Below are 25099 nucleotides of genomic sequence, written 5' to 3'. Positions count from 1 at the left end.
CCTGCAGCTCGAGAGCCCATTCTGACTGCAGCCTGTGCATGGCTCGCTCTGCGCTGGCTTTGCCGCATGGGCTGCTTGGCCACGCGTGCTGGCAAACTGGTGTGAGCAATACTATTTTTTCTCTGACCTGTGGGAAGTGAGGCCAGACGGCTCTGAGAAATCTCTACCACCCTCCCTGCTCCCTTCCCAGGGGTGCAGGGAGGTGCTGACAGGTCTTGTTTTGTGTCACCTATGTCTAGGTTAACCTGCTATCGCTTGTACAACCAAAGCAAGCTCTGGGCAGCTGCCCTCGGTGGTTAAAAGTGCTGTTAAATATTTGCTCTCTGCCTGAGGTGCCACCGCTCCTGGAACGTTAGCCATCTACAACCAGCCCTGCACCACACGGAGATGTTAGGCTGCTCAGCTGCTCTACCAAAACACTTAAAATGCAACTATTTCAAAGCACAATCAAACAGCAAATGGGCCTTGGGGGTTCACCTGCGATGCCTTCGTCCCTCGGCTCTCCCTGCTCAGCTGTGCTATACCCAGTCCCATAGCACTATCATGCCACAGGAAAACAGGGTCAGGGCCTCCATCTTTTGGCGTGCTGGGTCACCACTCAGCTCTGCGTAGGTCTCAGGCTCACACAGTCCCACGGTGAGTGCCAGGTATCATCGCTCACAGACTGCAATTGCACAGAATGTGCCGAGGTGCGGTTCCCTGCCTCTCGGGCTCCCGCAGGGGCTGCACAGCCTGCTCCCTTCCCACCTCACCCATTTCCGCATCCACTCCGCGGATTCCCTTACTCAGCAGCGCATGCCGTGCTCATCCTGCCCTCCAGCCCTCCCATCGCAGGCGCCAAAGGGAGCTGTTGCCCTGCCAAACCCACGCACACAGGGACCAGGATGAGAGCAGACCCATTGCCGCAGTAATCCTGCACAGGCAGCTGCTGTTCTCTGCAAACTCCGTCCAGGATCTTTCTCACTGGCATTTCAAATGGGAAATGACTGTACTGATCCCCACATGTCAACAAGGGGCAAGCCCTTCTGCTTTGGGGTCCATCCTAGTGTCAAACACCGTATGAGCCTGTCATGTTCAGTAATTTCTAGCTGATGAGGAGTCAAACACAGCAGAATCCAGTGGAAAAAAATTACATGCAACAATCAGCTACTTAATAGCTGCTTCAACATGAAAAGTAAAACTGATTGGTGCTCTCAACCAGCCATGATATTCTAAAGAAAGAGAAATGAGAAGAGAGGCTCACGAAAACAGCTAAGAGAATTTACTTAATGCTCATTTTTTCCAAAATGGTTCCCACAGCTCAGTATTACGCTGCAGGCTCCAACTGGCACAGGCCTAGTGTGAGGATGGGAGTGCGCAGACACTGGACGCTGCTGAATCCCCACCGTGCAGCAGAGGCACAGTCTGCCTGTAGCGCAGTGGACAGCCCTGCTTAACATTTCAGCTGGACTTGTAAGAAAAGCCCAAGGCAGACAGATATGACTGCATACCTTGGCACCACTGGCAGGACACACACGAACACAGAGGTAACTGCAGGGGAAGCACATTATTCCTCTAAACATTTCCCAAGTTGCAATGTAATGCTGTAGCTGGAGAAAGCTCAGCTCCTCTCTGGTCTAGACAGCAGTATGCAGAGGGGTGGCAAAGCCCTCCACTTGGCATCCTGAAGCAAAAAGGAGCTCTGCGCCTTCCTCAGATACAGGCAGCACACCCTTTGAACTAGCTGGAATTTGTCCCTTACCTTCTCAACATAGAGATCTGCTTTGCCTTTCCTGGCATATATAATCCTACCTTATGGGCAAATGTTCTGATCTCATCTCATAAATCAGTTTAGGTATGCTGCAGGAAGGGGAGGCCACAGGCACAGGCAGATAACAATTCAAACAGAAGCGATAACACATGCAAAGGACACTTCCAAAATTTATTCCCTCTTTAATACTAGTGGGGGGTTTATTTACAAGTCCCCTGCAGCTCAAGAGGGTCCTGCATGTAAGCACAGGAAAACATAATCCTGCCATTGCTGCTCTTGTGGCTGCAGAGGAACTTTCCCTGACTTTACACATTTTCAACCTAATCATCCAGCCCAGAGAGTGGCGAGAAAGGCAAAGCAGCCCTTGCGCAAGTCAGCCCCTTGCCCTCCACGTGTGCACCCCCTCGGCAAGTTGTCCTCAGGGGAGGACAGGAATGGAGGGACTTGGGCTGGGAGAGGTGCAGTGCAGGATGGGGGGGGTGTGTGTGTGTCACCAAACGCCCAGTGCATGCCTGTGTGTGTGAGCAAAGGCAGCATCGGTGGTGGGTGCGGACAGTACCTGTCTGGGGCTCCACCAGAGATACGGAGAAGGGCGGGAGTGTGATTCAGCAGTGCAGGGGAGTTTGCAGCTCAGGATTGCAGGGCACAGGCAGAGAGAGCTCCATGCAGGGAGGGGAGCTGGGATTGCTCCAGGGCAGTGGGACATCAGCAGAGTTTCTGGTGGCAGAGATGCTGAACGACACAGGCTAATGCCAGCACAGTCCAGCAGCGCGCAGGGGGAGATTAGAGGAGGAACGCAGGAATGAAAACTCAAATGTGTGTTTGTCAGCAGCAGAGGATGGTGCAGAAAACAAAGCTCTGAATACAAATGGAAGTGAAGGGGCACAGGATGCTATGGACTGAAATACCTCAGCCAGCCTGCACGGAGGGCAGCCCTCACGGAGCAGAAGAACAAAGTAAACAGAGACAGCCCAGGTGGGTAGACACGAGCTCCCATTCACTCCTAAGACCGTAACCATGGAGGGAGCATGGCAGGCTGCTGCGCGTTCAGCTGCAAGGCCTTTTCCCTGTACAAACCATGCTTCAACTGCTCAAGGCGAGTTCCCACTGCTCTGGGGCTGGCAGGGAGAGCTGGCAGGCTCCCAGGCCTGGCTCGGAGCCCACGCAGGCAATGCCGGTGCGGGGGAGGCACAGCTCGGCTTTCAAGCCCTCTCCGCTGGGGGTCCTGGCCAGCACCACTTTGCCCCCACCGCCCAGCACACTCTCACGCTCACCTCATACTCCTGGGAGAACTTCAGCCCATCGTTGGCCTTCAGCCTATCGATGTTGTCGGCGAGGTCCGTCACAGGGATGGGGGGGTGGTCACGCATGCCTGCAAGCAAGACAAGGAGGTAGGAGGGAGAGGAAAACGGTTACGGCTCTGCATGGCCAAGGAAGGCTCAACAACAGCATGTGCACAGCAAACCCGAAAGGTGGGTGCAAGGCGGACACGTGTGACTATGTGAAGCGCTGGGCAGGATGGATGGGAAGTCGGCGAGATCACACGGCATGCTGCACGCACTCTCAGAGCACACGGTTCGGTGAAACAAAACAGAAAGGTGATGTGCAGAATGTGCATGACCAGGTGAGCATGCTCGGACAGTACAGCCACCGGGCACACAGAGCAGGCCACGCAGCGGGCCGGGGCTCGGGCAAGCCCCTGGCAGGAACGGGCCGAGGATACACTGTCAATGCACTTCCCGGGCTCCTGCATAAGCTGAAGTTGAACACACTGATTCTCTGGCGCTCTCACCGCCAAGGGCTGAGGCTGATCCTCTTGCTTACCCCTAACAATGGCATTAGCCAAAACAAAACTTGCCCAGACGTGCACCAGGGGAAACCTCCACGGTGTATGTGCACAGCTTTTTGGGGTAGGCAAATGCTGCCCCAGCCCCTGGGGAGCTAAAGAAAGATGGGAAGGGTCCCACAGAGGACTGGCTGCTCCCCTGGTCGGAGACTGCACAACTTGCCAAGAGCTGAGGAGCAGCTCTGCCCACAGCTGTCTAACTCAGTGCTTTTCAACGGTGCTCCGGAGGCAGGGCCAGCTCCAGGGCCCAAAATCCAGCTCCACTGGGTGGCTCGTGCAAGGCACCATGTTCAGTGACGTGCCCTACAGCAGTTTCCAGGAGGCTGCTGCGAGCTGGGATGCAGCTCAAGCCATGGCAGGTCTTGCCCTGTCTAAAGCAGGGATGCACAGTCTGGATCATCCTGGGCACAGCCCAAGCCCTGCTCAGGGGAGAGGCCCGCAGGAGGGGATCCCACAGGTCCCACACAGGGGACAGGTACTGAGGGGATATGCATGTGGGATTGGGAGGAGCCCTACTGGGGCCCTGGGATTCAAGGCTCAACCATTGCAACCTCTTTCTCTGAAGCTGAGATGGCAAATTGGCAGGAACGGGGCTGTGAAACATCTCATCCAAAGCCTGGCTCATCCAAATCCCAAGGTTCGTGGCTCCATCAGCTGCTCTGTGGGTTTCCCAGAAACCCCACGTGGGTAATAATGATTATTAATAGGCTGAAGCTGTTGATTCACACCCAGGGAGACAGACTGGAGCATGGCCAGGAGCTTCTCAATCGCTCAGGAGCCTGAACACTGCCACTGATGGCAGTGATGGGCCGCTGAGGTGATGGAGCAGTCCCCAGGCTGAGTACGTGCATTTTACACAGCGGTGACAAGCCACTAGGTGATAACATGGAAGTGTTACACCGCAGCCACTGCACAGCAGGGCTCCTCACACCTCTGCCAAAAGCATCTGACATCGCTGCGTATAGGCAAGACCCAATCCAACACACACTTGTCCTATCACTTGACAGCGCAGAGCTATCCACAGATGGCCTGAGAGCACACGGACAGACGGAGAAGATCCCTCTTCTGCCTTGTGCTGAGGTGCTCCTGCAAATGGTTCTCTCTTTGCCACTTCACCCATCAGGATCCCCAAGGTGGTTGAGCAGGCCCACAAAGATGATGCTTTGATTTCTGCACAATTTGCTTATTGGTGCCAGAGCCAGACCTCCAGAGGCCATAGCTCAGGAGCAGCCTTTGCAGTGCAGAGCTGTTACTGATGAGCAATTGAATGAGGAGAACAGTGTGGCACCAAGGCAGAAGTGTGGGGCTGGAAGAAGAGGCTGGAACATAGCCATGGCATATGCTTATCCCAGCATGGTTATGTATGAAGTACGGCAGAGCCATGGACCACAGCAGAGCTGCAGACACTCATCTCCGCTGAGAAATACAAGGAGTCTCTCCAAACTTCAGTTTTGCTGGCCAAAGGAGTGTTGCAGCAACAAAGCAGCTGCAAGAGCAGATGGGGAGAAAGAGGTGGTTGGTATCCCATTATGGTGAACCTAGAACAACTGCCACTAACTGTGTAGGGCAAGACAGAGGAGATTTGTACACACTATCAGGAGTTCTACATGCTCTTCCAATGACTCTGGCAAGAGGACAGTGAGCTCTCCGCCAGGCTAGAAGGGCTTAGAGGTCTCACAATGCCTGCAGGGCCGCAGACTGCAAAGCCCTTGGCTCTGCTCCTGGGCAAGCATCTGTCCTATGTACTTCTCCCATTCCTGTGCGCACACGCAGATGCCTTGTACATCAAGCAGCAGGGAGGACGTGCTTTTATGGTTGAGAGTGAACTTGAAGCTCACAAGACAAGAGATAAAGGGGCAGTTACACCCATAGTCCTGGTACTACTCCATCCAACCTGCTAGAGCAGTAAAGTCCCTCTGATCTGTGCCTGGGACTCTGGTGCCAACACTGCCAAAGAGACCAACTGCACAGCAGCTCAGAGAAGAGATCGGCATCCCTTGGCATCTGTTCTGCCTAACTCTATGGCACAGGCAACCCAGCCTAGGGAAGCCGGTTTGCCTTAGGTAGGAGAGTGTGTTCAACCACTGGGCTGCAAAGCACCCTTCAATTTGTCCATTAGGGTTTTTTAGCCGGCCACCCCCTCCAGAATGGCCAAGGTTATCTGTCTCCACGCAGAGCCAGCTGCAGGCCTGGTGCCACAGCAGAGCCTGGCATGCCACTGCGAAGGAGCTGGAGGCCTGGGAGCAGGCGAAGGGCTGCCGCAGGAACGTCCTGGCAGCCCAGCACCCGGGGCCTTCCCTTCTGCACTGTGCTGCGGTGAGCTGCTGTAGTGCCGTGCAGATAGTACCCGAGCTTGGCCCCACACATCATGTCAGAAAGTGAAATCACTGCCGTTCTACAGTCTGCTGTGAGTGAGGGTGACCTTCATGACATTGAAACAAAAATTACAGAGACAAGAAAGAAAGGGAAAGAAAAAGCAAAAGGTGTCAAAAGATAAATACAGGAGTTAAAACTAACTTGAGATATTCGGGCAACTGGGGACACTGGCACCTGCAAAGAAAAGAAACGGGGCAAGAACAGAAATCCCATTAGCCTTTAGTCATCATCGCAGAGGTTCAGAAATGGAAAGACAAAGAGATGAAGATGCAAAGGAAAGCACCATCTGCCACAGGACCGGGAGCCTCCCTCCTGCACAGGACCAGCCACCTGGCCCCAGGGGCTGCTCTGCAGCTGGCCTGTTACACACTGGGCTTTTGGCTCTGGCCACCACCATCCCCTGACGCTGACAAACGTGTGGAGCTGGAGGTACTCGCAGGGCAGCAAGCGCACAGATATTCATCTGATGCCAAGAGCTACACTTCTCACTGCACACCACTGTCCACAGCCCCGTGCCCAAGGGAAGCCAGCAAGGGCAGGTGGATGGCAGGTACAGGGGACATCTGGGCTGCTCGGTGGCCAGGAGGACCACACTCAGCCCCAGCAACCTCGGCTCAGTGCCCCTGAGCCTCCAGCCCGCTCGCAGCCCATCAGCAGCACAAATCAGCCTCATTTCATGGCGTATTGGGACACTGTCTGGTCCCATATCCTCTCAGTGACTTGGCACAGTGGTATGTTAGTACAGAGAGGTTGACAGTGGGGGAAATAACCCTCGTCTGAAGTAAAAACCACAAAAATGAGGAAGCTTAATATTTAATAACGGTAGCCCAATTAATTATGCATTAAACAAGTTTTCCCTGCTCAGCACACTCCAGCAGGGAGACCAGCTACTGAAGCGTGCAGGGCCAGCGGCCAATACCTCTTGTCAATGCATCCACGCAGCACTGCCTCGACCTCGGGCAGGTGACAGGGGCAACAGCATGGGCCCACTGGGCTCAGTGGTTTTCATGACTCCTCATTAATGAGGACAAGCTCATCAGGAGCTGGAACAGTCACTTCTAGCTGCACAACACCCGCTTCCGCCCCGCAGAGCCTCACAAGTGATGCTGTGGGGAGGAGATGCTGTCACTTACTGGGGAAGCGTTGGCTAGCAGCATCCCAGAGCGCTGCTGCTGTCTCTAATGAACTGGGCACTTTGGGTTGTTTTTCTCTCTCCAGAGAGCTCTGCAAGCTTCCTGAATGAGCCAGTGTCTTTGGTTTATCCTTAGGCACAGGTAGGAAAAGAAATTTCCCGGATCCCTCTTCTCTGATAGCCGCTCTTGACCCTTCCTACAGCTCTAGCAAGGGATGCCCTCGTTGCAAACACCCCCATCTCTTGTTGGAGATGGGAGCAGTGCAAGCCTGACCTGTCACACTCCTCCATCCAATGTGAACCACAAGCATACAGCAAAGTTGGCTCTTGCGTCCCTGGGCAGTGGAGACATGTCACAGAGGCCTGTCCCCATGCACAGGTGTCCTGGAGCAGCCCTGTTTAACACCTTGCTCCTCCTCAAGAAGCTGCATGCTGTTGCTGACTGTGTGTGACCCCCTCACCTAGTGCTGCTCCCAGTGATCTGCCTGTTGAGATGTTCTTCCTCCAGCGCAGGTGCCTCCCGTGCTCCCCACAGCATTTTCCTCCCATGCTGCAATGCCACACTGGTCTGTGTTGTGGCCAATTAACGGGCCAGGTCTGCTGGCAACTGCCAGGCTGTTGCTGCATCCTACCTGTGAGATCTGTCATCGGTCCTGCCTGGGAGATGCACTAACTATGGATCCCTGACAGCTGCTCTGGCATGGAGGGAGATGTGCTGGTGAAGCCCACCCCAGGTCCGAGCCAGACTGCTGTGAGCCACGACGGGAAAGGCTTCTCTTACCCTCCCTCCCAGGCACAGCAGGTTTACATCAGGAAATGTCCCTTCAAAACTATCCTGTTAGATGAAAGCTCTTAGATGAATGAGCAGCAGGAGAAAAAGGGAAGTTGGTTACAGACCAGGAGGAGCTGCAAGTTAGAAGAGAGCTGTATGTACCTCATTTATTGCTGAACTGCTCCCTCCATCGCAAAAGACCAAGTGCTCCCCTCACTTCATCTAGGACTTGGGCTCTCTGAAAGGCTCTGAACAAGTTGGGGCGAGCCTGTCTCTGATTGTTACAATGACGGGTACTGTGCTTTCAATGCCATCAGAGACGTAGAGACACAAAGCAGCAGCACGAGACCTTTCTGCAGTGCGAAGTACAGTTGCTTCCGTGGGCTGGCAAACTAGCTACACCCTGAGGCACCACAGGCCAGTGCAGGCATGACGAGATGCTCTGCAGTGAACAGTTGCATGCAGAAATCAATGGCTGCTACTGAACTATCATCCTCTGCGCTGAGACCACTGTGACCAGCAGTGCCCTTCACTGGGCCACAGCACTGACTGGGGAGCAATGTAGGCTGGTTCTCCTCACCCTTAGCTGAGCAGAACAGGAAAGTCAGCACACCAAAGATCCCGGGACAAAGCTGCTAGCACACCCTCAGCAGTAAGTACAAGGGCTGTCTGTCCTGATCCTCCCAGATGCAGGCCCTGTGGCCAGCATTGCACCAGTGGTGCTCAGCGCTGAATCCCAGCCTGGACCAAGCCGGGAGCAATGCAGGCGTGGGCACTTGCAAGCTCTCCCAGCTCTGCGTGGAGGCTCCTCCCGGCTGAGGACAACTGCAGTGAGCTTCACGTAATGTCTGACACCCACCACACAATAGGCTGTCCCCGTCCAGGTTCCCCAGCCTTGCGTGCCTGCAGTAACAGGATCAGGGAGAAGGATTTGCAAACCAGAGCGTGGACACCTGGATATCCTCGGTCTAAGCCCCCTATCTGCCATTGTGACTGAGAGAAGGTGCAGAGCTGCTGCGGGGGGGAGGACTGCAACTCCTCCTCTAGCATCAGTACCTGGCAAGGGGGAACTGGCGGAGGTGGGGCGTAAGGGGGGTTAGCTGCTCCTTACCTGGAGTCTGGTAGTTGAGCCGCCTCATCTCAACTGGGTCAGAGGAGTGAGCCAAGAGCGAGTCCTTCAGGCCGATGGAGTGCTCATCCTTGGAAGAGGGGGAGTGTGCCCTTTTCCTATGGACAGGGAGGACAGACAAGCAGGTGAGCTCTGGCAGACACTGGCATGAACCACTGTGGGAAGAGTCTGGGTCCCTGTGTCCCAGATACCCAGCTCCATCCCAGGCTCCCTGGGGCTCTGGACAAGTCACATCCTCTTCCGTGCCTCCAATTTCCCATCTATGAAACAGGAAGGATCATATATAAGCAATGGCAGAGGTTTGATTAGTGAGGCACTTTGAAATGTGATATCCTGCATATTTATTAGAGAAAAAGCAGAGAGATGCAAGATGTTGTTTCCTCGTACTTTCTCTAGGAACTATTTCCTGTAGTGGAAGGATATAATAAAATTTTTTTTCAAGTATTAGAAATATTTAAATATAGAATGCTGTAATATAATAGTGTAAAGGCTCTTCAGGGTGTGTTTTATTGGACCATTAATACATGTCTTGAATGGTTGAAGGCACCCAAGGCGTGTATTAATGGAACAATAAAATACACTGTTGTCTCTTCATGCTATATTTATGCCTAGAGCGATGCCACCACCTCAGGCTCTTGCTGGAATTCACAGGCAAAGCAGGGACAGATCCAATCAAAAAGTGGACAAGTGAATATTAAGGAAAATCTAATACTGCAAGAAGGGTTTCCAGCAATTCTTTAAGTCCCACTTCTTGCTCTATTTTACAAATACAGTGGATATACCCATGCAGTAGAGAGGGATGTTGGGCAGGAGCAGGACAGCAGTACTCTCTTCTGAGTCCGCACTGACCCTGACACTTTGCCAATATGCTGAGTGTGCAGCAATACACAGAGACTTTGTCTTCTGGCTACAGCCCCAACATGGATTTTGACTGGTGAACCCCTCTGCTGACCTGATGTTTTCTGGAAGAGAGGGAGCTGCATCTCTGCTAGTCTGCATGGATGCTATCACATTTACCATCCTGCAAATTGCAACAGTAAGTCTCTGTTTTCTACCCACTTGTGAGGCATTTCAAAGCACCCTGAAGAGCTGCCAGGTTCTGTACAGAGGCAGCTGCATCTCTGGATGGTGGTGACCCTGAGCCACACATGAACAGAAGTGCTCTGCACAGGCACGGGGCACTATCACTTCCATGGGGAGCTGTGCATGCTGGGCTGGCACTAGTAAGAAGCAATTATTGAAAATTTAGTGCATAAATCACAAGTGAAACCTGCATTCCCTCTGTGGCCTGGACTGCGAGCAAGCTCCATCTGCAGCCTGTAGCTGCATCAAACGCTGGAGTCGTTCAATGGGGAGGACCAGCTTGTGAGTCTTACACTACTCTGAGTCATCTCAACATCTCAGAAGCCTTCTAGCTGCCTGGACTGAGACAAAAGAGCTGAAGGACTGAGAGCATTGATAGAGAGAAAGGAAAATACATGGCAAACAAATAAAGCAGTGTTTCTCCTATCAGGAGCACAGCAGGATGTGCCATGTGCTACTGTGTACCAGTCCCTGAGCCCTTGAGCAACATAGTCCAGCTTTCCTGGGGAATGGGCACAGCACATAATTAATGTTTGTCTCTCTCATTAGCCTAGTCTGGGCAACTGCTGAACAAACCTCCAGACCCCAAGCTATCCCCTGCTACTCAGCTTCAATTCATTCCCATTGTAGATTTTACACTGTGAATATGCTGCGCAGACACCTTTGGGAGAAAATGCCTCCGAAGAGAACCTGGACAGCCAAAAACTGTAGGATAACACAGCATCACTCTGAGCACGCGGGTGGTGCTGGAAGGGGAGATGCTGCTGCTGCATGGGCTAGGATGCGGCAGGGACATGAACGTCAGGTTCTGAGCACAGTGGGCTGATGCCGCTTCCTGGTGCTCCCCCCACACCAGACTCTGGGACAACGCAAAGCTAAGCCAAGCTGGGCACAGCATCTATGGGGCCCAGGTACAGAAATCCCCCCCGGGGCCACTTTCTCTCCTTAAAGACCAGTAAACACTTTTGTTTCCTACAATTGCCTGGTATTCCCTCAAAGCTTCCTCACCAGAGACTGCAAGAATGCACCTGCATTCTTGATGGAACAGCTCTCTGTCTGAAGTGACTGAGAAAACAAAGAAATCCCTGTAACTGCTGGTGTTGTCGTTTTTTTTGATTTTTAATGTAATTGCAAAAACAATCTGGGAAGTCTTTATGTTGGAACTGTCTCCCTAAGAGCTGTGAGAGGCTGACAATTGCTAGGAGGCTGATACCTTTGAGGAAACAAAGTCTTTGTAAACCCCTAGGGCTGGCATGCTCCATGCTCCCAAAAACAAAGATGCCCCTTAGAAGCTTCAGGCTTGATTTTTAAAAACGGAAATAGACTTGAAATTTTAGCAAAACAAGAAGATAAAATGGATTCATACCTTTCTTGCTTACTAGATCCAGGGAAGAGCAGAAACAGAAGAAAGGAGATGATCACTGACACAGAAAGGCACTGACTGCACATGCACAGCAGAGCTCCATTTAATCAGACAACAAAGCCAGCTCCCTTCCCCGAGCTACAGATACATATGTAAATAGAGAGTCCAGGAGGAGCAGAACCTTGGAGCTGAGCTGATAAAGAATGACCTACTGTAATTGAACAGGATACCTGAACACATGCAAATGCAACCTGCTCCTCAGGAGGACTAACAATCATCTCACACTACAGTTACAGCTCTAGCAGGGCTGCTCTGCTACACAAAAGCAGGTGGTTGCTTCAGCAGGGAGCACAGAGTGTGGATGGTCCTGATCTGGCAGCCAGGACTGAGAGGCCTCAAGAAGAGAGCTCCTACTCTGATTTCAGCCTGTCACAACCATGCCCTGTTCTCACCACCAAGACCATGTTCCTCAGCCAAAATTCACAGTAGTGGGGGCACCTGCCAGAGATCAAGTAAAAAAAACACAGTACTAGCAAAGTCCCCAAGGCTGCAAATCCAAGTTGTGAGACCAGAGAGCGGTCAGACTGGCTTTAGGGACAAAGCTGCTCTCCTCTGTCCCACTGCTCACACGTTTCCAGAATCCACACCAGCTCTGTGTCCTGGGACTGATATTAATTATCATCTGCATACCCAGCCCTTCTGCTCTCTTTATAAAGCAGCCTTATGCTGTGCCAGGTAGAGACCTTCCTCCTTCCCATGACCACCAAGGGCTGTCTATCAGAGCACCCCACATCTGAAGGCTACAAGGAGGGTCTTGAAGGTGCCACCACCTGTAGTGCTCGTGCTATAACTGCTATGGCCTGGACTGGATCTCACCTTTTGAAGAGGAGTATAGCAATGACAATGATGATGATTAATATCACGGCCAGGACAGGTCCCATCACCCACAGCATCTCCGGTTCATCCTGCTGCTTTGCTGAAGCCACTTCCATCACAATCTCATCCGAGTAGGGGCTGGCTGCATATCTCTTCTGAACAGCACCGGCAGAAGAGGGAGAGAAAAGCAAGCATCCATTATGCTAAAGCCACAGCTACATCCCTGAAATGTGGAGGTTTTCCCTTGCCTCTGGCTAGCATGGAACGGTCATGCTTCTCAAACCCCAGCAGCACACCACGGGATCCTCCCTCCCTCAGCATCAGCGGAGGTCACGCTGTGGAAACAGTCTTTTCCTGGTGTGAAACATTCCCAGTGCCAGCAACTTCCTGGCTGGCAGACCTGGCCTCGAGGTGCCAAACTGGAGCAGCCCAGCTAAGAGCCACTTGCCAGCCCTGGATTCTCTCGGAGCCAAATCACAAGCTTTTGAATCCCAACCAATTGCACAGTGGGGCTGGCTGATGATTCCTAAGTGGTTTATAATACCTGCTGTGCTGATATCAACACATCTCTCCAGGACAGGCCTATATTAGGAAAACCCCTGCTGGGCTAGGCGGTTTTCTTAAAGGAATGAAATGACAGGAGCATTTTCTACCTGATGTCTCAGCCCTGACAAACAAGCCTTGGAAAGGGGCTCATGCTTACAGGTTCTTTTTCAGAGACTTCTGCAATCTGGCAGCCCAGTGATTTATAAACCGAAGGGACAGCTTTCTAGCCCCACCAGCAAGACAGGATTAGCACAGACCCAAACCCTTCCTGCAGAAAAATGACACTGCACCTGGCTTGTTCTGCTGCTGTTGCTAAGGCTTATGGAACTGTGTTGTCCCTTCACAGCTCAGCCTCGCTGGGTCAGAAGGGTTAAATGCTGCAAAAAGAAATCCTTTTCCCCCTCTTAGAGAGGGCCAGAGCTGTATCAGTTCAGTACCTGTGGCTTTTGAGCAGCACCTGCTGCCTGGCATTAGGGAGGCAGAAACGCTCTGCTCCTGCCATAGAAAGTTTCGGTCACTGAAGAGGTGCCTGGGGATCTATAAATCGCCGGCTTTAAGGTTGAAGTTTAAACACGCACTTCATGCCTGCACGTACGTGAGGAGAAGAAAGGGAAAAATCAAGCGTGCTGGTGTCACACAAATGCACATCTTGATCTTCTCTCACAGGTGCCCATGGAGTACAGAAAATGCTCTTATCTGTGACATCCTTCTGGCAGCACGTGCAGCTGCAGCATCCTAGCTGCTCTCCTCAGATTTATCAGCGGTCAGAGATGCCACTGGCTGGAGGGGAAGCGTTGGGGGTGGTTGCTGCTTTGTCCGTGAAACCTTTCAGCCCTACGAGACCCTGTTTCAATGACCCTGAAATAGCTGCTGGCTCCCAGTTCAGCTCTGTTCCTACAGAAAGTCTGCACAGGATCACTGCAGCCCATTGGTCTGTTCCTACGTTCCCTTGTCCAGTTCAAATAACAGGGCAGGGAGTCAGCAACAGCTCTGTCTGAGCATGGCAGAGACAAGAAGATGCTTCATCGGTGGTGAGAGGATGGGGCAGAAGGCCTGGGGCTCCCCCTTGTATGGGCAAGCGGCTACTCTGTGAGGAAGGCACAAAGGCTTTGTCTTTGACTACCCAGAAAGGTCAAGCTGCATTAGGTGGGGAGGTGAAGGAGCATGCTGATCTGTGCAGCAAGGTAACACGTGTGTCCACCTCCAAAGCTTCGTGCGAGGGGTAAAGATTCATATTTTTGCAGACACACTTTGGGGATGCCTCCTTCCAAGAGAAGACAGAAGCAGAAGAGATCAGAAGGACTGTTATCTCAGTGGCATTTTCAAAGGCAGACTGAGGTGCAGGTGCCCCTGCTCTCAGAGATGGTGTTTCAACCACAGTCCCCTTTGCCTTTGAAGAATGGCAATGTTACGCTTGCCTGCTGACACTAGAGACACAGCAAGTAATTTAAGAGGAGCTGAGTGGGGGAGATAGTGCACAGCCTTGGACAGAGTGCCTCACGCTTCAAATGAAAATGGATGCAACGCAGTGGGGGATGCAGAAAGGTGGTTTTTGGGAGCAGGGTGTAATAACTCTGCCGGCTGGTGGTTCACTGGAGGGCTGTGGCAGATCTGTGCTAGGGAGGAGATGACGATGATAGTCTGGGATCAACTAGTTAAGGTCATCTCTTCTTGACAGGGATTGCCAGGACAGCACATCCCAAGGCCTCTGCCTTACTTTGCTGTTAATCTGTGACTCTCCTTCCCTCACCAGTGTGCACATCTTGCCACAAGAACACGTGAGCTGGATGAGTAATGAAGAACTTGACCAGCCCTAATGAGCCATTACAAGCAAACGAGGCTGAGGAAGGAAGCCGCAGCTTGGAAGCTGACCAAAGGATTCTATGCATCTCTATTATTTCCATTACTTACACACTGGCCGCTGCTACTGCCGCCACCACCACTCCTGCCCTCCGTGATTACAGCTGGACACTGATGCACAGGTCTCGCCGTGCTGCTCCCTGCTTATTGCATCAACTACTCCCTTCCCCCTCACGTGCCCAGGCCCCGTGTGCTTGGCAGCACGCTGCCGACAAAGCCACAGCCCATTTGCCTCTAGCAGGAGAGACACAGGAGCAAGAATCCCTATGCAGCAGGCAGGCGTGCAGCTTTGCCCTGCTGACAACCCACTGCGATGGGAGGCAGGTTTGCTTCTCCAGATGTCATCTGGAAGTGAGACTCTGACCAGAGAAGGGCCTGGGAAGGCAGGTTTGCAGGGGGGGCATCCTGTTCAGTGCAGAGCCTCAGCAGCCACTGTGCAGGGTAGGATTTCAAGGGGCCGTTTTCCACAGTCACTTGCTTGAACCAAAGCAGAATGAGAACCTATCCCACCCCGACCGTGCGTCAAGCTCTGCTCTGGGCACAGCTCAGCAAGCCAGAACCGAGCTTGTGTAGAACGCGTGTGTTGACACTGCCCTCCACTCTCATCTGTTATGTCAAACATACATGCCATTTCCCTCCAACAACACCATCTATCAAGTCAACTCCCACGGCTGCCTCAGCCTGTTGATACCACCTCTGCAGCCTCACTCTCCTCTCTTCAGAGAAAACTCCATCATACTGGCTTGCAGTAATTGTTCACCCTGCTTGCGCTGAGCCCACCTCAGCTCTGCTAGGAAAGGCTGTGCCCCCCCAGCAGAAAGTCCTTACCGTGTCTCCATCCTCCAGTGAGGCCAGCACGAAGCAGCGATAGCTCAGGTCTTGAGACAGGGGCTTGTTGTAGAAACCTTTGTAGTTCTTCTCGTCCCCCAGGGTGAAGGTCTCGGGCAGCACATCCACTTGAGCAGCAATGTAGGGCTTGAGTCTGTCTGCTTGGCGTCGCTGGCGCCTGCTCTGACTCCCTTGGCTTATGGCCTCCAGCAGCTGGGGACAAATGAGGTGCATCACTATTGCTTCGCCCAGTGTGACACCGCCTTACGCTGTTACCTTACCGGTTGTAGGACTCAGCAGGGTGGAAGGGAAGGGAGGAGAAGATACTGGGTTTGAATTGCACGTGGTGGTGCAAAGAAACCAGAGGGATGCGTTATCCATTTAGCCATTGCTAGGGCACCTGTCTGCAGACCCTCAGTGCAAGCACCTCCAGCAGGATCTCAGCTTTGGAAGAGTCCTGAGACCCGGGATGCTGACACGGTGAACGTTAGGGCTGAGACAGCCTGGCTGTGCCCGTCACCCAGAGTTGATGTATCCCAATGGGCTGCAAGGGAACCGGGCCACATTCTGTGGCCCACATATCGGTCCAGACAGCAACTCACGCTCTCTACAGACACCGGACGTGAATTACAGCTGACATTGATGCATAGAGAAAAAGTGACATTTGCCATGTCTTTCTCTTCTGTCAGTGCCTCAATATCTCATCTGCTGCTGGGTTGCAGGCAGAGCTTTGTGTAAATCACATAGAATGATAACAGATTTCATGGGATGTTCAGAGTAAAAATGGCAAATTTCATAGTCAGCCACAAATTCATGAAAAAGGATATAAACACACAAAAATTCAATTACACTGCTAAGAAAGGCTCTCAGATGTTTAAAGATGTTTTTCTAATGAATAAAAACGAATATCAGGCTTGGAACAGAAATTCTAATTTAAAATGAAGAAGGAGGCATGAAATACATTTCACACACGAATGTATCAGTGCAGCATTGTCAGGGCAGACAGGGAACATCAGTGGGGCTGGGGACAGTGATGTGCACACAAAGCCACGCTGCTAAGCTGAGCTCACTCCCTCTGAGCAGGAAAACCTGGGTAATCCCCACTCTTTCCCCTCAACAGTCTATCCGTGCCCTCTTATGAATCCTCATGTTGGAGCAATTTAGGAAAGCTACAGCTTGCATTGCAATATCACCAAAAAAAAAGAAAAAAGGAAGAAAAAAGGAAGAAAAAAGAAAAAAAAGGAAAAAAAAAAAGAGAAAAAAAAGAAAAAAAAAGGGACGGAGAGATCTCAGTTTCACAAATATCCTTGTAACCACAGGGGGGAAAGGCTGAAAGATAGTCTTTGGACTGTGGAGTTTGCTCCCTACACACATCTCTCGTATCTTGGCTGAAATTACAGCTGAGCTCTTTGGTGCAGAAAGCACAGCTGTATGTGCATCGGCATGAAACCACAGGGCTCCAGTTGTGATTGAGGTTGCTGGTTGCTACTGCCACTTACACATGTAACACACACCAAAAGACCACATCAAAAGAATGCTAGGCTTGCAAAGTTCAGATCCTGAAAAATTAGAAAAGTAATATTGCCTGTGCAAAATTAAATCAGCTGTCTTACGTATGTGTATTGTGTTACAATCCTTGACTGCATGGTCACATACTATCTTTTCTGTAACTCCCCTGCTTTGTTCAATACACAGGACAGACAGTGCTTAATCAAAGAGCAGCTATTCCATATTTTGTTTTCTTCTTTGCATTATGCAGCCTGAGGCCTTGTTTATTGCTTACTATTCAAATCCAGCTCTGAAGACAAAATTAATAATTTCCTTGTGGGCTTTTCTATGGTGCTGATCACTATAATATTACAAGTGCTTCACAAACATTAACGATCTTATCTTCCAAACACCCATATGAGGTGAGATGAAAGCGATTATCCTAATTTTACAGATGGAGAACAGAGACGCAGGCACATTAATGTAAAAAACGTCCACTAATTTTGAATGTCAAATTGAAAAGACATTGGCTTGTTTTGTTTTTAAAGAAAACTTAGCTTATTTTTATAGCACTGCCTGTATCCAGCAGAGCTCCTATTGACTTTCTGTGCAGCTGGGGATGCTTAGGCTCTGCAAACGAGGCTCCAGGATGTCAAACTGAGCACTCTGAAAAACCAGAACATGCAAGACATTGGCTGCTAATGAAAATTTTGTTTGCTCAGGGCTCGGTGAAACAGAGATAGAAACCAGTTCTCTCCATAGCTTTCAACCACCTAAAGCTCAAAACCAAACCATCCTTTCTCATCCTAGTCTTCTGTTTCTCGTGACATCTTCCAACTTCTGCAATGAAATGATGCAGGAGACCTACAGGTGATGGTTCTCCATCACACGATTGTGCTTTATGTGCAGAACAGATCCACCAATACACACTGTGAGCTGGGACCCCAAGGAAAAAACTGTGCAATCGTGTAATTAAAGATTAATGATAAGCAAGGGCTGACTTACAGCTTCTAACACTTTATAATTTCTGAGTGCTTCAAGCTTAAAACTTTGTTCTCTTAATGGACCCTTCTATGTGTGATTTCTTGGAATTTTTCCTCATTGCTTTGGTGGGGGTGCAGTGTGTGGGGAAGAGTGAGCCCACAAACCCCTTGTGTGGGACTCTCCTCAGACTTGCATATGTACCACACTATTGATGTTGAAGGATTGCTGCAAAGAATAAGCTGCATCTTGGGGTGAATGGGCTGGTGAATGCCGAAAGCCTTTAACAAGCAAGTGTGAAGGGAGCTTTGTGGTTTTTTTTAGATACTAGAGTGAACTCTTTATCCAAACTGTGCAGGCTTAAGTCCTATCCAGAGAGGGAAAAGCCTCCTGACAGAACAGCTTAATAAACTGAAAATGATACCTTTCTCTCCTAGCTTCTTTTCCAAATCAGCGTGGTTGCTTCAGCTGAAAAAGGCTGCAGAGTGTACAACCCAAGACAGAATCTGTCCTGGTCAGGACACTCAAGTGTTCTCTCCTTATGGGGCACATTCTGGGAGGTGGCTCCTCCCTTGCTTGGTTCCAGCCTCCTTCCTACATGCTGTCACCAGCCAAGAAACGCTGAGTGGGCACCGCACGGCCCACAGCCCCCCATCTCTTGATGTATAGCCTGCACCTCTGCCGCTGCATCCGTGCTGCTGCCAGGAGGCCTGGGCAAAGCGTGCTGGGCCACCTGGGAGCCACTTTCACCACAGCAGCTGCTACAGACTCCTACCTGGTCCAGCTCCATCTCATCAGGTGTCCGCCACCGAGCAGTCGGGCTGCTGGTGCTCTGATCCGCTGGCACAACCACGATGTAGTACCACCTGGGAAGGAAGGAAAGCATAAGTGCTGGACCCTAAGTCATCTCTCTGGCAGGTCACCAAATAACGTGTGCCATTTGGCTCCCAAGGACGACCTGCTCCTTTCCCTGCCCTCTAAGCAGCAAAAGGGTTCAGTAAGGAAGAGGCCGATTTTCTAGCTGCACCAGAGAAGAGAATGCTCCTGTTAGCACTCATTAGGTTAATGAAGATCTACAGACTGTGCTCCAGAGGGTGGTGTAGGAGCTGTGAGAAGGACATTTATATAATCGGATTGTAGCAAGAACCCTGGGGGAATTGTGCTTCAGCACAAGGATACCACAGTAACGAATAAGACTTCCACAAACTCGCTTTTTTAATCTCCTTGAGGCTTTAGGCATTATTTATTTAAAGGATATTATACAGTGTCAGAGAAGGTCCCTCCTGATCCTCAACTGTGTTTTTGCTGGTAGCATCTGGAGTATACCCACCAGGGTGAGGGCAAACTGTCAAAGAACTGTCTTAATTTTATCGCACATAAATATTTACTCAGAAAGAGCCAGCAGCGTGATCCCATGTTACGAGTAAATGCCTGGCACTGTACCACAGCCTGCTTGGAAATTCACTCCCAGGTTACAAAATCCACAGGTTGGCAGAGGTCTGCCCTGCCTTCTTCCCCATCTCTAGCCCCCCACCCTGCCTTCTCCACCCAGGCACGGCACCTACCTCACCGGCACAGTGGTCTGGACTTTGGGAAGGGTGAGTGTGAATTTTCCTTCCTGTATATACTTGTTTGTGGCGATGGGTTTGCTTTGCAAGACATCAGGAGCGGTGCGGATTGAGACGAGGTGCTGGAGCCCCCCAGCACTGCTCCCACGGTTCATTAGCACAAAAGAATAGTCTGTGTCTGGCTGGAGGTCACTTATGAGTTTCTTCATTGAGTGGCCGTCCACCTCCACACTCTGGCTATTGTACAGAATCTGAAACGGGAAAAGGACATGCTCATGGAGCCAACAGCTGCTGATGAAAACTCACACTCAAAATAGCAGCGTTAGAGATGACAATTTGGCTTTGGGCCCTCCCTCAGGTGGTTCAGCTACTGTGCGCTTCGTAAACAGCCATAAATCTTTAGTTGAAAAAGAGCAACCCCCAGCAGAAGGTTGAGTTGTGCTCCCTGTGCTTTGCAGTGATGGAGCAGAGAGGAGCTCATCTCGGGAAAGCCCGGGTGCCCGGTGCCAGCAGTGTGGCTGGTGGTGCCACATGTGCTGCTTTTCAGCGCCAGGTCAGGGGATGAATCCAGATGGCTGTGCTTTGCCCTCGCGTGGAGATGAATGGGTCTTTGTTTCTTGTCTCGTGAGGCTACGACACACAATATGTTTTTGGTGTAAAATCCTGTCTGCTTTAAATTGGTGTCACTCCCGTGTCTACCAGCTGATGCCTGACCGAACGTTAATGAAGAGCATCCCCCTCCCAGCAAGGTGACCGGGGGACTACACGCCTCACCCATGATCTGACAAATCCTGCACAGGGCTCACAAATTGGTACCCAAAACAGCGGCTCTGCAGGTGTGACACCCCGTTGCCATGACAACAGATGCCGGTGCCGTGGCAGCCGTGGGCAGGAGATCGGCACTGCTTTTCCCTGCCGTGCTTGCAGCGAGGGGCTGCTGGGCAGGGCACGGCAGGGCAGAGCCGCTGGTGGCCCAGGGCAGCGGGCAGCCCCCACGCACAGCCTCCCCCCTTGGACCTGCCAGCCCCTCAGCTAACAACGTTTTCTCAGCGCCCTGTTGCAGATATGCAGGACCCCTGTTTCCCCGAAGCACCAGCAGCCATGTGCACTGCTGTGTAAGCTGCACCAAACAGCCCATCTACCCTAGGAACCTCGATCCTGATGCTGATCGAACAACTCCTGTACCCCGAAACCATGGGTGCTGCCTCTGCAAAGCCAGAAACTCAAACAGTTCCTGGAGACAGAGACAAATGGGGTGTAGAGAACCGGAGGGACCAGAAGTTGTGCTCCAGCTGTGACAAACCAGCATGTTTCCTTCCACCGGGCGACTGTCCAGCATGGCAGGGGATTACTGGATTCCTGATAGTGGTGCAGAGGCACAGCATGCCAAAAGCTGGCAATGGCAGAGCTGGAGCATGTTAAACCATGGCAGCTATTACGTGTTACAGGCAGAGACCACACAGTAAAACGTGCTCTTTCCAACAGCAGCCTTGAGAGAGAGAAGACAGCTCTGTAGAAGAAAAATTACTTGAAGTGAAACAGATTTTTCACCAGCTGAGCCTGCCGTTCAGGCTGATGCAAGCACCAAGGGAAGGACCAAACTTTCCTTCCAAGTCACCTTTTTAGCAGGTGACTGAAATCTGCAGAAAGCTGTTGGCTCGCTGGGACAAGGGCAGCTGATTAGCACTGGTCTAATATTTAGTGCTGGAGCTGGGAGGACGAGGGAGGCTCTGGAAAGAGATCTGAAGGACAGCGGAGCACAAGGACCAGGCTAGGCCTGGAATTTGCAGCTCTGCTTTTGTGTTATCCGAACAGCGATACCCACAGCACACCTCAAGTCCTCTTCAGGTCACTTTGCATGGGGGTTGGGATAGGAAAAACGCCCCAGCTTTTTTGCTGCTGAGAACAGACTCCCAACAGGTAAACAGAGCAGCAGCGAAGAGCCGGCAATGGAGAAGAGATGTAATCAATCTTGTTTGTTGACATGCTTCAATCTTCAGGGATGAACTGCAAAAATAAGTACCAAGTACTAAAATAACAGAGGTTTGCAGGGACAAAGACCCTGCTGGCCACCCCAAGTGCAGGAAGGGCTGTCGAAGGTAGGATGGCTGGAGGGAATTGTTCTCTGCTGTGACTCCTCGTAAGATATTTTCTGCTGGGCTTTAATCCCTTTCTCCAAAGACATGTAGTACATCAGATGGGTGCTAAAGTGAGTGAAAAAGGTAAAATGAAGAAATGTATCTTATAGCGCTGGAGTATCAGATATTTAGTTGGCAGGTTTCACCCTGCTCTGACACAGAAGTAGGCACAACAAAGACAGGAGTGCTAGACTTCAAGTCATCTTAGCAGCTTTGCTGTCTGTGCCAGCACCACCCCTTGCAATGATACTGCAATAGTACAGGTCCAGATATTCCAGACGAGAGCAAGTCAGGGGGTGTCCTGGGGGAGCAGCAGGGGCTCCCTTCATGTGCTCCAACACACTTTTGAACAAAACCAAACTTCCAACATTAAGAGCTATGCTGGAAGGATGCAAAGCCCACAAAGAGTTCTGTTGCCTCTCAGATGAGATTCCTCATTATGAATTCTTCCCTAATAAAGGTATCGCTAACTGCTTCTGCATGCGCTCTAGGGAAGACACTTGCCCACCAACTGCCTGCACATGAGGCATCTGCTGGGGACATAGCTCTTCTCCTGGAGCAAGAGGAGGCAGAAAAGATGGTCAGGCACTTCAGTTCAGAGTTTCCCTGCTTGCTCTGCACTGGAACTGGCCAGGACACAGTCTCCAATTCAGCCTTGACACCAGATGATGATTTTTTACTGCCATGCACAGAAATTTTTGTCCAAAGACAGTGAAATAGGCATTTCCAATGCTTTCCTGAAGCATTATCCGCCATCCGCCCTTTTCACAGTTGCTGTAGCAGTTCTACGTTCCTTTACCTGCCATAACACATTGTCTTCTCAAATGTTATGCACCATTAGTTAAGGCCTCTACACAAACCTTACAATAATGTAAGGGCTCAGAAACAGTCATTCGTGTGCAGCTGAAGATGCCCGGGAGCTCAAGCAGGAATGCTATTTAGAGGTTGCATCATGGCCCACTGGTAACTACTTAAGTCAGCAGCAAATTTGGCCCAAGGGCTCTGAACTGCCAAACATTGCTGACTAGCCCATGGATTGCTGTAAAATGTCATTTGTGCTGCTCTTACCCACAAGAGAAGATTTGCAAAGCTAGGTGGGTCCGAATGGCACTGCTGAAGGTTTGCTGCTTGATTTCAAGGCAGTAAAGAATGTATTGAACTAAAAGATGAAAAGATACATAGTGTGCAACACTGGAAAAGATCATGACTTGATGGAGAAGTAGACAAGGTTGCCTTTTTTGTGGGCAGAAGTAGTTACTACATTCCATGGGGGACACTGTGAGAAAGCCCTGCCCAGCATTCTCAGGGGTTATTTCCAAACCTGTATCCCAGTAATTTTCAAAAGGTGTTGTTCCTTCTCCCCATTTGTAAAATACCTTGTGATGCTGCCTCTAACCAATATAACCACTGTCCTGCTCTTAAATTGAAGACTGTGTCTCAGGAAAGTGCAGTTTCCCCAAGGAGAAGGTTGTATCTATCTCGCTCTTTCCATGAAAGCTCCAGAACAGCTTTCTGCAAGGACACTGGAATAGAAAAGGAATAGTGCCTCTATTCCACCACAACTGCTGGGCAACGTTTTGCAAGGAATTTATCTCCTGGACCAGAAGAAGCTGTGAAAATTCCCCAAAGAGAACTCAAACCTTCATTGTTGATTTGGTAGCAATGAAAATTCCTAAGGTCTCAGTTCATCCCATATAAAAAAATCCCCCCAAACCCACCAGTCCTGCCTGTGCCTCACTATTCATTGTCAGAACAGTATCTACTTTAATTAAATCTGTTAAAGTAGAATATGACACCCTTTGGGACACAGATTTAGCATGAGACTGTTTATCAAGTGTAGATAATACTAATTGTTCCCATGGAGATTTATCTGCTATGCTAGTTACAGTATTAGGCTCTGGCCTCAGCATCCCATGTGCCTGAATTAGAGGAGAGAGGTGAACCATGTTTATAAAAATACAAAGTCCTGAAGATTAAGGATTTCTTTTGAGTGCCACAATCAACGACCTGGAGCTGACCCTCTTAGCTCCTGGCCTTGACTCATGTGTGTCTGCAAGTCTGGGGATATTAATTAAAAGAAGACACTATTAGAGAAATATCCTTGTAACACTCTCGTTTGCATGACTGCTCTTCAGTTAGCAAGTGGCTAATGCCATCTGCTCCTGTGTCATCTGAGGGTTAACCCGCAGCAGGGGCAGACCCTGAGTCACTGTCTGTGTAAGCAATTGCAGCTACGAGGCTGAGACGAGGCATCAGCATTACGTCCTTGGCTCCTGGCTACCTCCAACCATTTCACCGTCCTTATGTGGTAGCAATGCTCCAAAGGTTACACTGTCCCTTTATAGCACTGTGCTGTCAGACAGAGACACAGGCTTTGTGCCACAAGAATAAGGCAAGATGAAGCAGACTGGTTCTTCAGCAGAGTGCAAAGTTACAGGGCTCTGTGAAGTTCCTTGCGGCCAGACATCTGAACACTGATCCTAATGCACCCTACATCTGGGAAAGCTTTGAATACCACAAGGTCTTCACACAAGCTTTGTCTGCTTCAGCTAAACTCTGCATGTTAACAAGTGCCTGCTATTGATCATGGTAATTCAGCTTCAGGATTTAAACAAGGCGAGTTAGTAACAACGAAGGGGAGGTGCTCACACACTTTGATGTGGATGCAGTTCAAGACCTCCCCCTCATTCCCCTGGCTGTGGATCCCCCACAACTCATGCAGGCCTTGCATTTGCTCTTTAGGCACAGCACGGCAGGGTGCATGTGCAAGGAGGAAGGGAAGTCACGCTGCTCCCACCCCTGGCCACCTTTGCAGAGGCAGCAGGCAGCTGCTGGGACTGGGTGGAAGATTATCCTTGGCGATGTGACGTGTTGGTCTTGTTTCCTAAGGGAGCGAAGCTGCACTGGGATCTGCAGAAATTTCCACGACACTCTAGTCTTTTACCCACATCAGTGATCTACACTGGGGGATAGACAAGAGCAGGAAGACATTGGATCTTCAGTGTTGTCTGCAGCCTGGTGGATGACACTACATTCAGAACTGTGCTGGAGAAAAGAGAACAGCAGCCATTCCTGCAGAGTTCCATCTGCACTGACACATCTTGTGCTGCTCACACCTGTAATACGTTCTGGAAGGGTGATGATGCTTCTCTCCTTCACTCCCTGAGATTATGCATCTGCCCTGATGCTCTGAAGTAACTCACAAAGGCAATCTGGATGTTTGAGAAAGGACACACTGCAGAAGGAGTCATTCTTAGTTTGATTCACTGGCCGGTTTTCAGATCACTTTGTCCTGATGATCTCTTGAGATTACATCATGTTTGTAACTTCTCACGCTTCAACTCTGAGTCAGGCATTCAGAAC

At 50.7% G+C, this 25099-nt stretch overlaps 1 protein-coding gene across 6 annotated transcripts in view; it reads right to left on the bottom strand.

Annotated features, from left to right (window-relative positions):
• PTPRF (protein tyrosine phosphatase receptor type F) overlaps window positions 1-25099 on the bottom strand; it is a 393406-nt gene that overhangs the window by 24177 nt on the left and 344130 nt on the right. For 5 of the 6 annotated variants that reach the window (XM_075039254.1, XM_075039253.1, XM_075039257.1 and 2 more), the window contains 6 exons: window positions 19596-19849; window positions 18806-18896; window positions 15562-15774; window positions 12328-12482; window positions 8988-9103; window positions 3025-3122 (listed from right to left, as the gene is read on the bottom strand). In XM_075039254.1, the coding sequence (XP_074895355.1) occupies window positions 3025-3122; window positions 8988-9103; window positions 12328-12482; window positions 15562-15774; window positions 18806-18896; window positions 19596-19849 (927 nt within the window). Of the gene's footprint in view, window positions 1-3024; window positions 3123-6113; window positions 6147-8987; window positions 9104-12327; window positions 12483-15561; window positions 15775-18805; window positions 18897-19595; window positions 19850-25099 lie in introns of all 6 variants that reach the window. The other variant, XM_075039258.1, reaches the window with a different exon arrangement.

The sequence above is a fragment of the Buteo buteo genome, chromosome 10, assembly GCF_964188355.1.
Source record: "Buteo buteo chromosome 10, bButBut1.hap1.1, whole genome shotgun sequence".
Lineage (NCBI taxonomy): Eukaryota > Metazoa > Chordata > Aves > Accipitriformes > Accipitridae > Buteo > Buteo buteo.
Note: the sequence above shows the minus strand (reverse complement) of the source record. Positions and strands in the feature narration are given on the sequence as shown.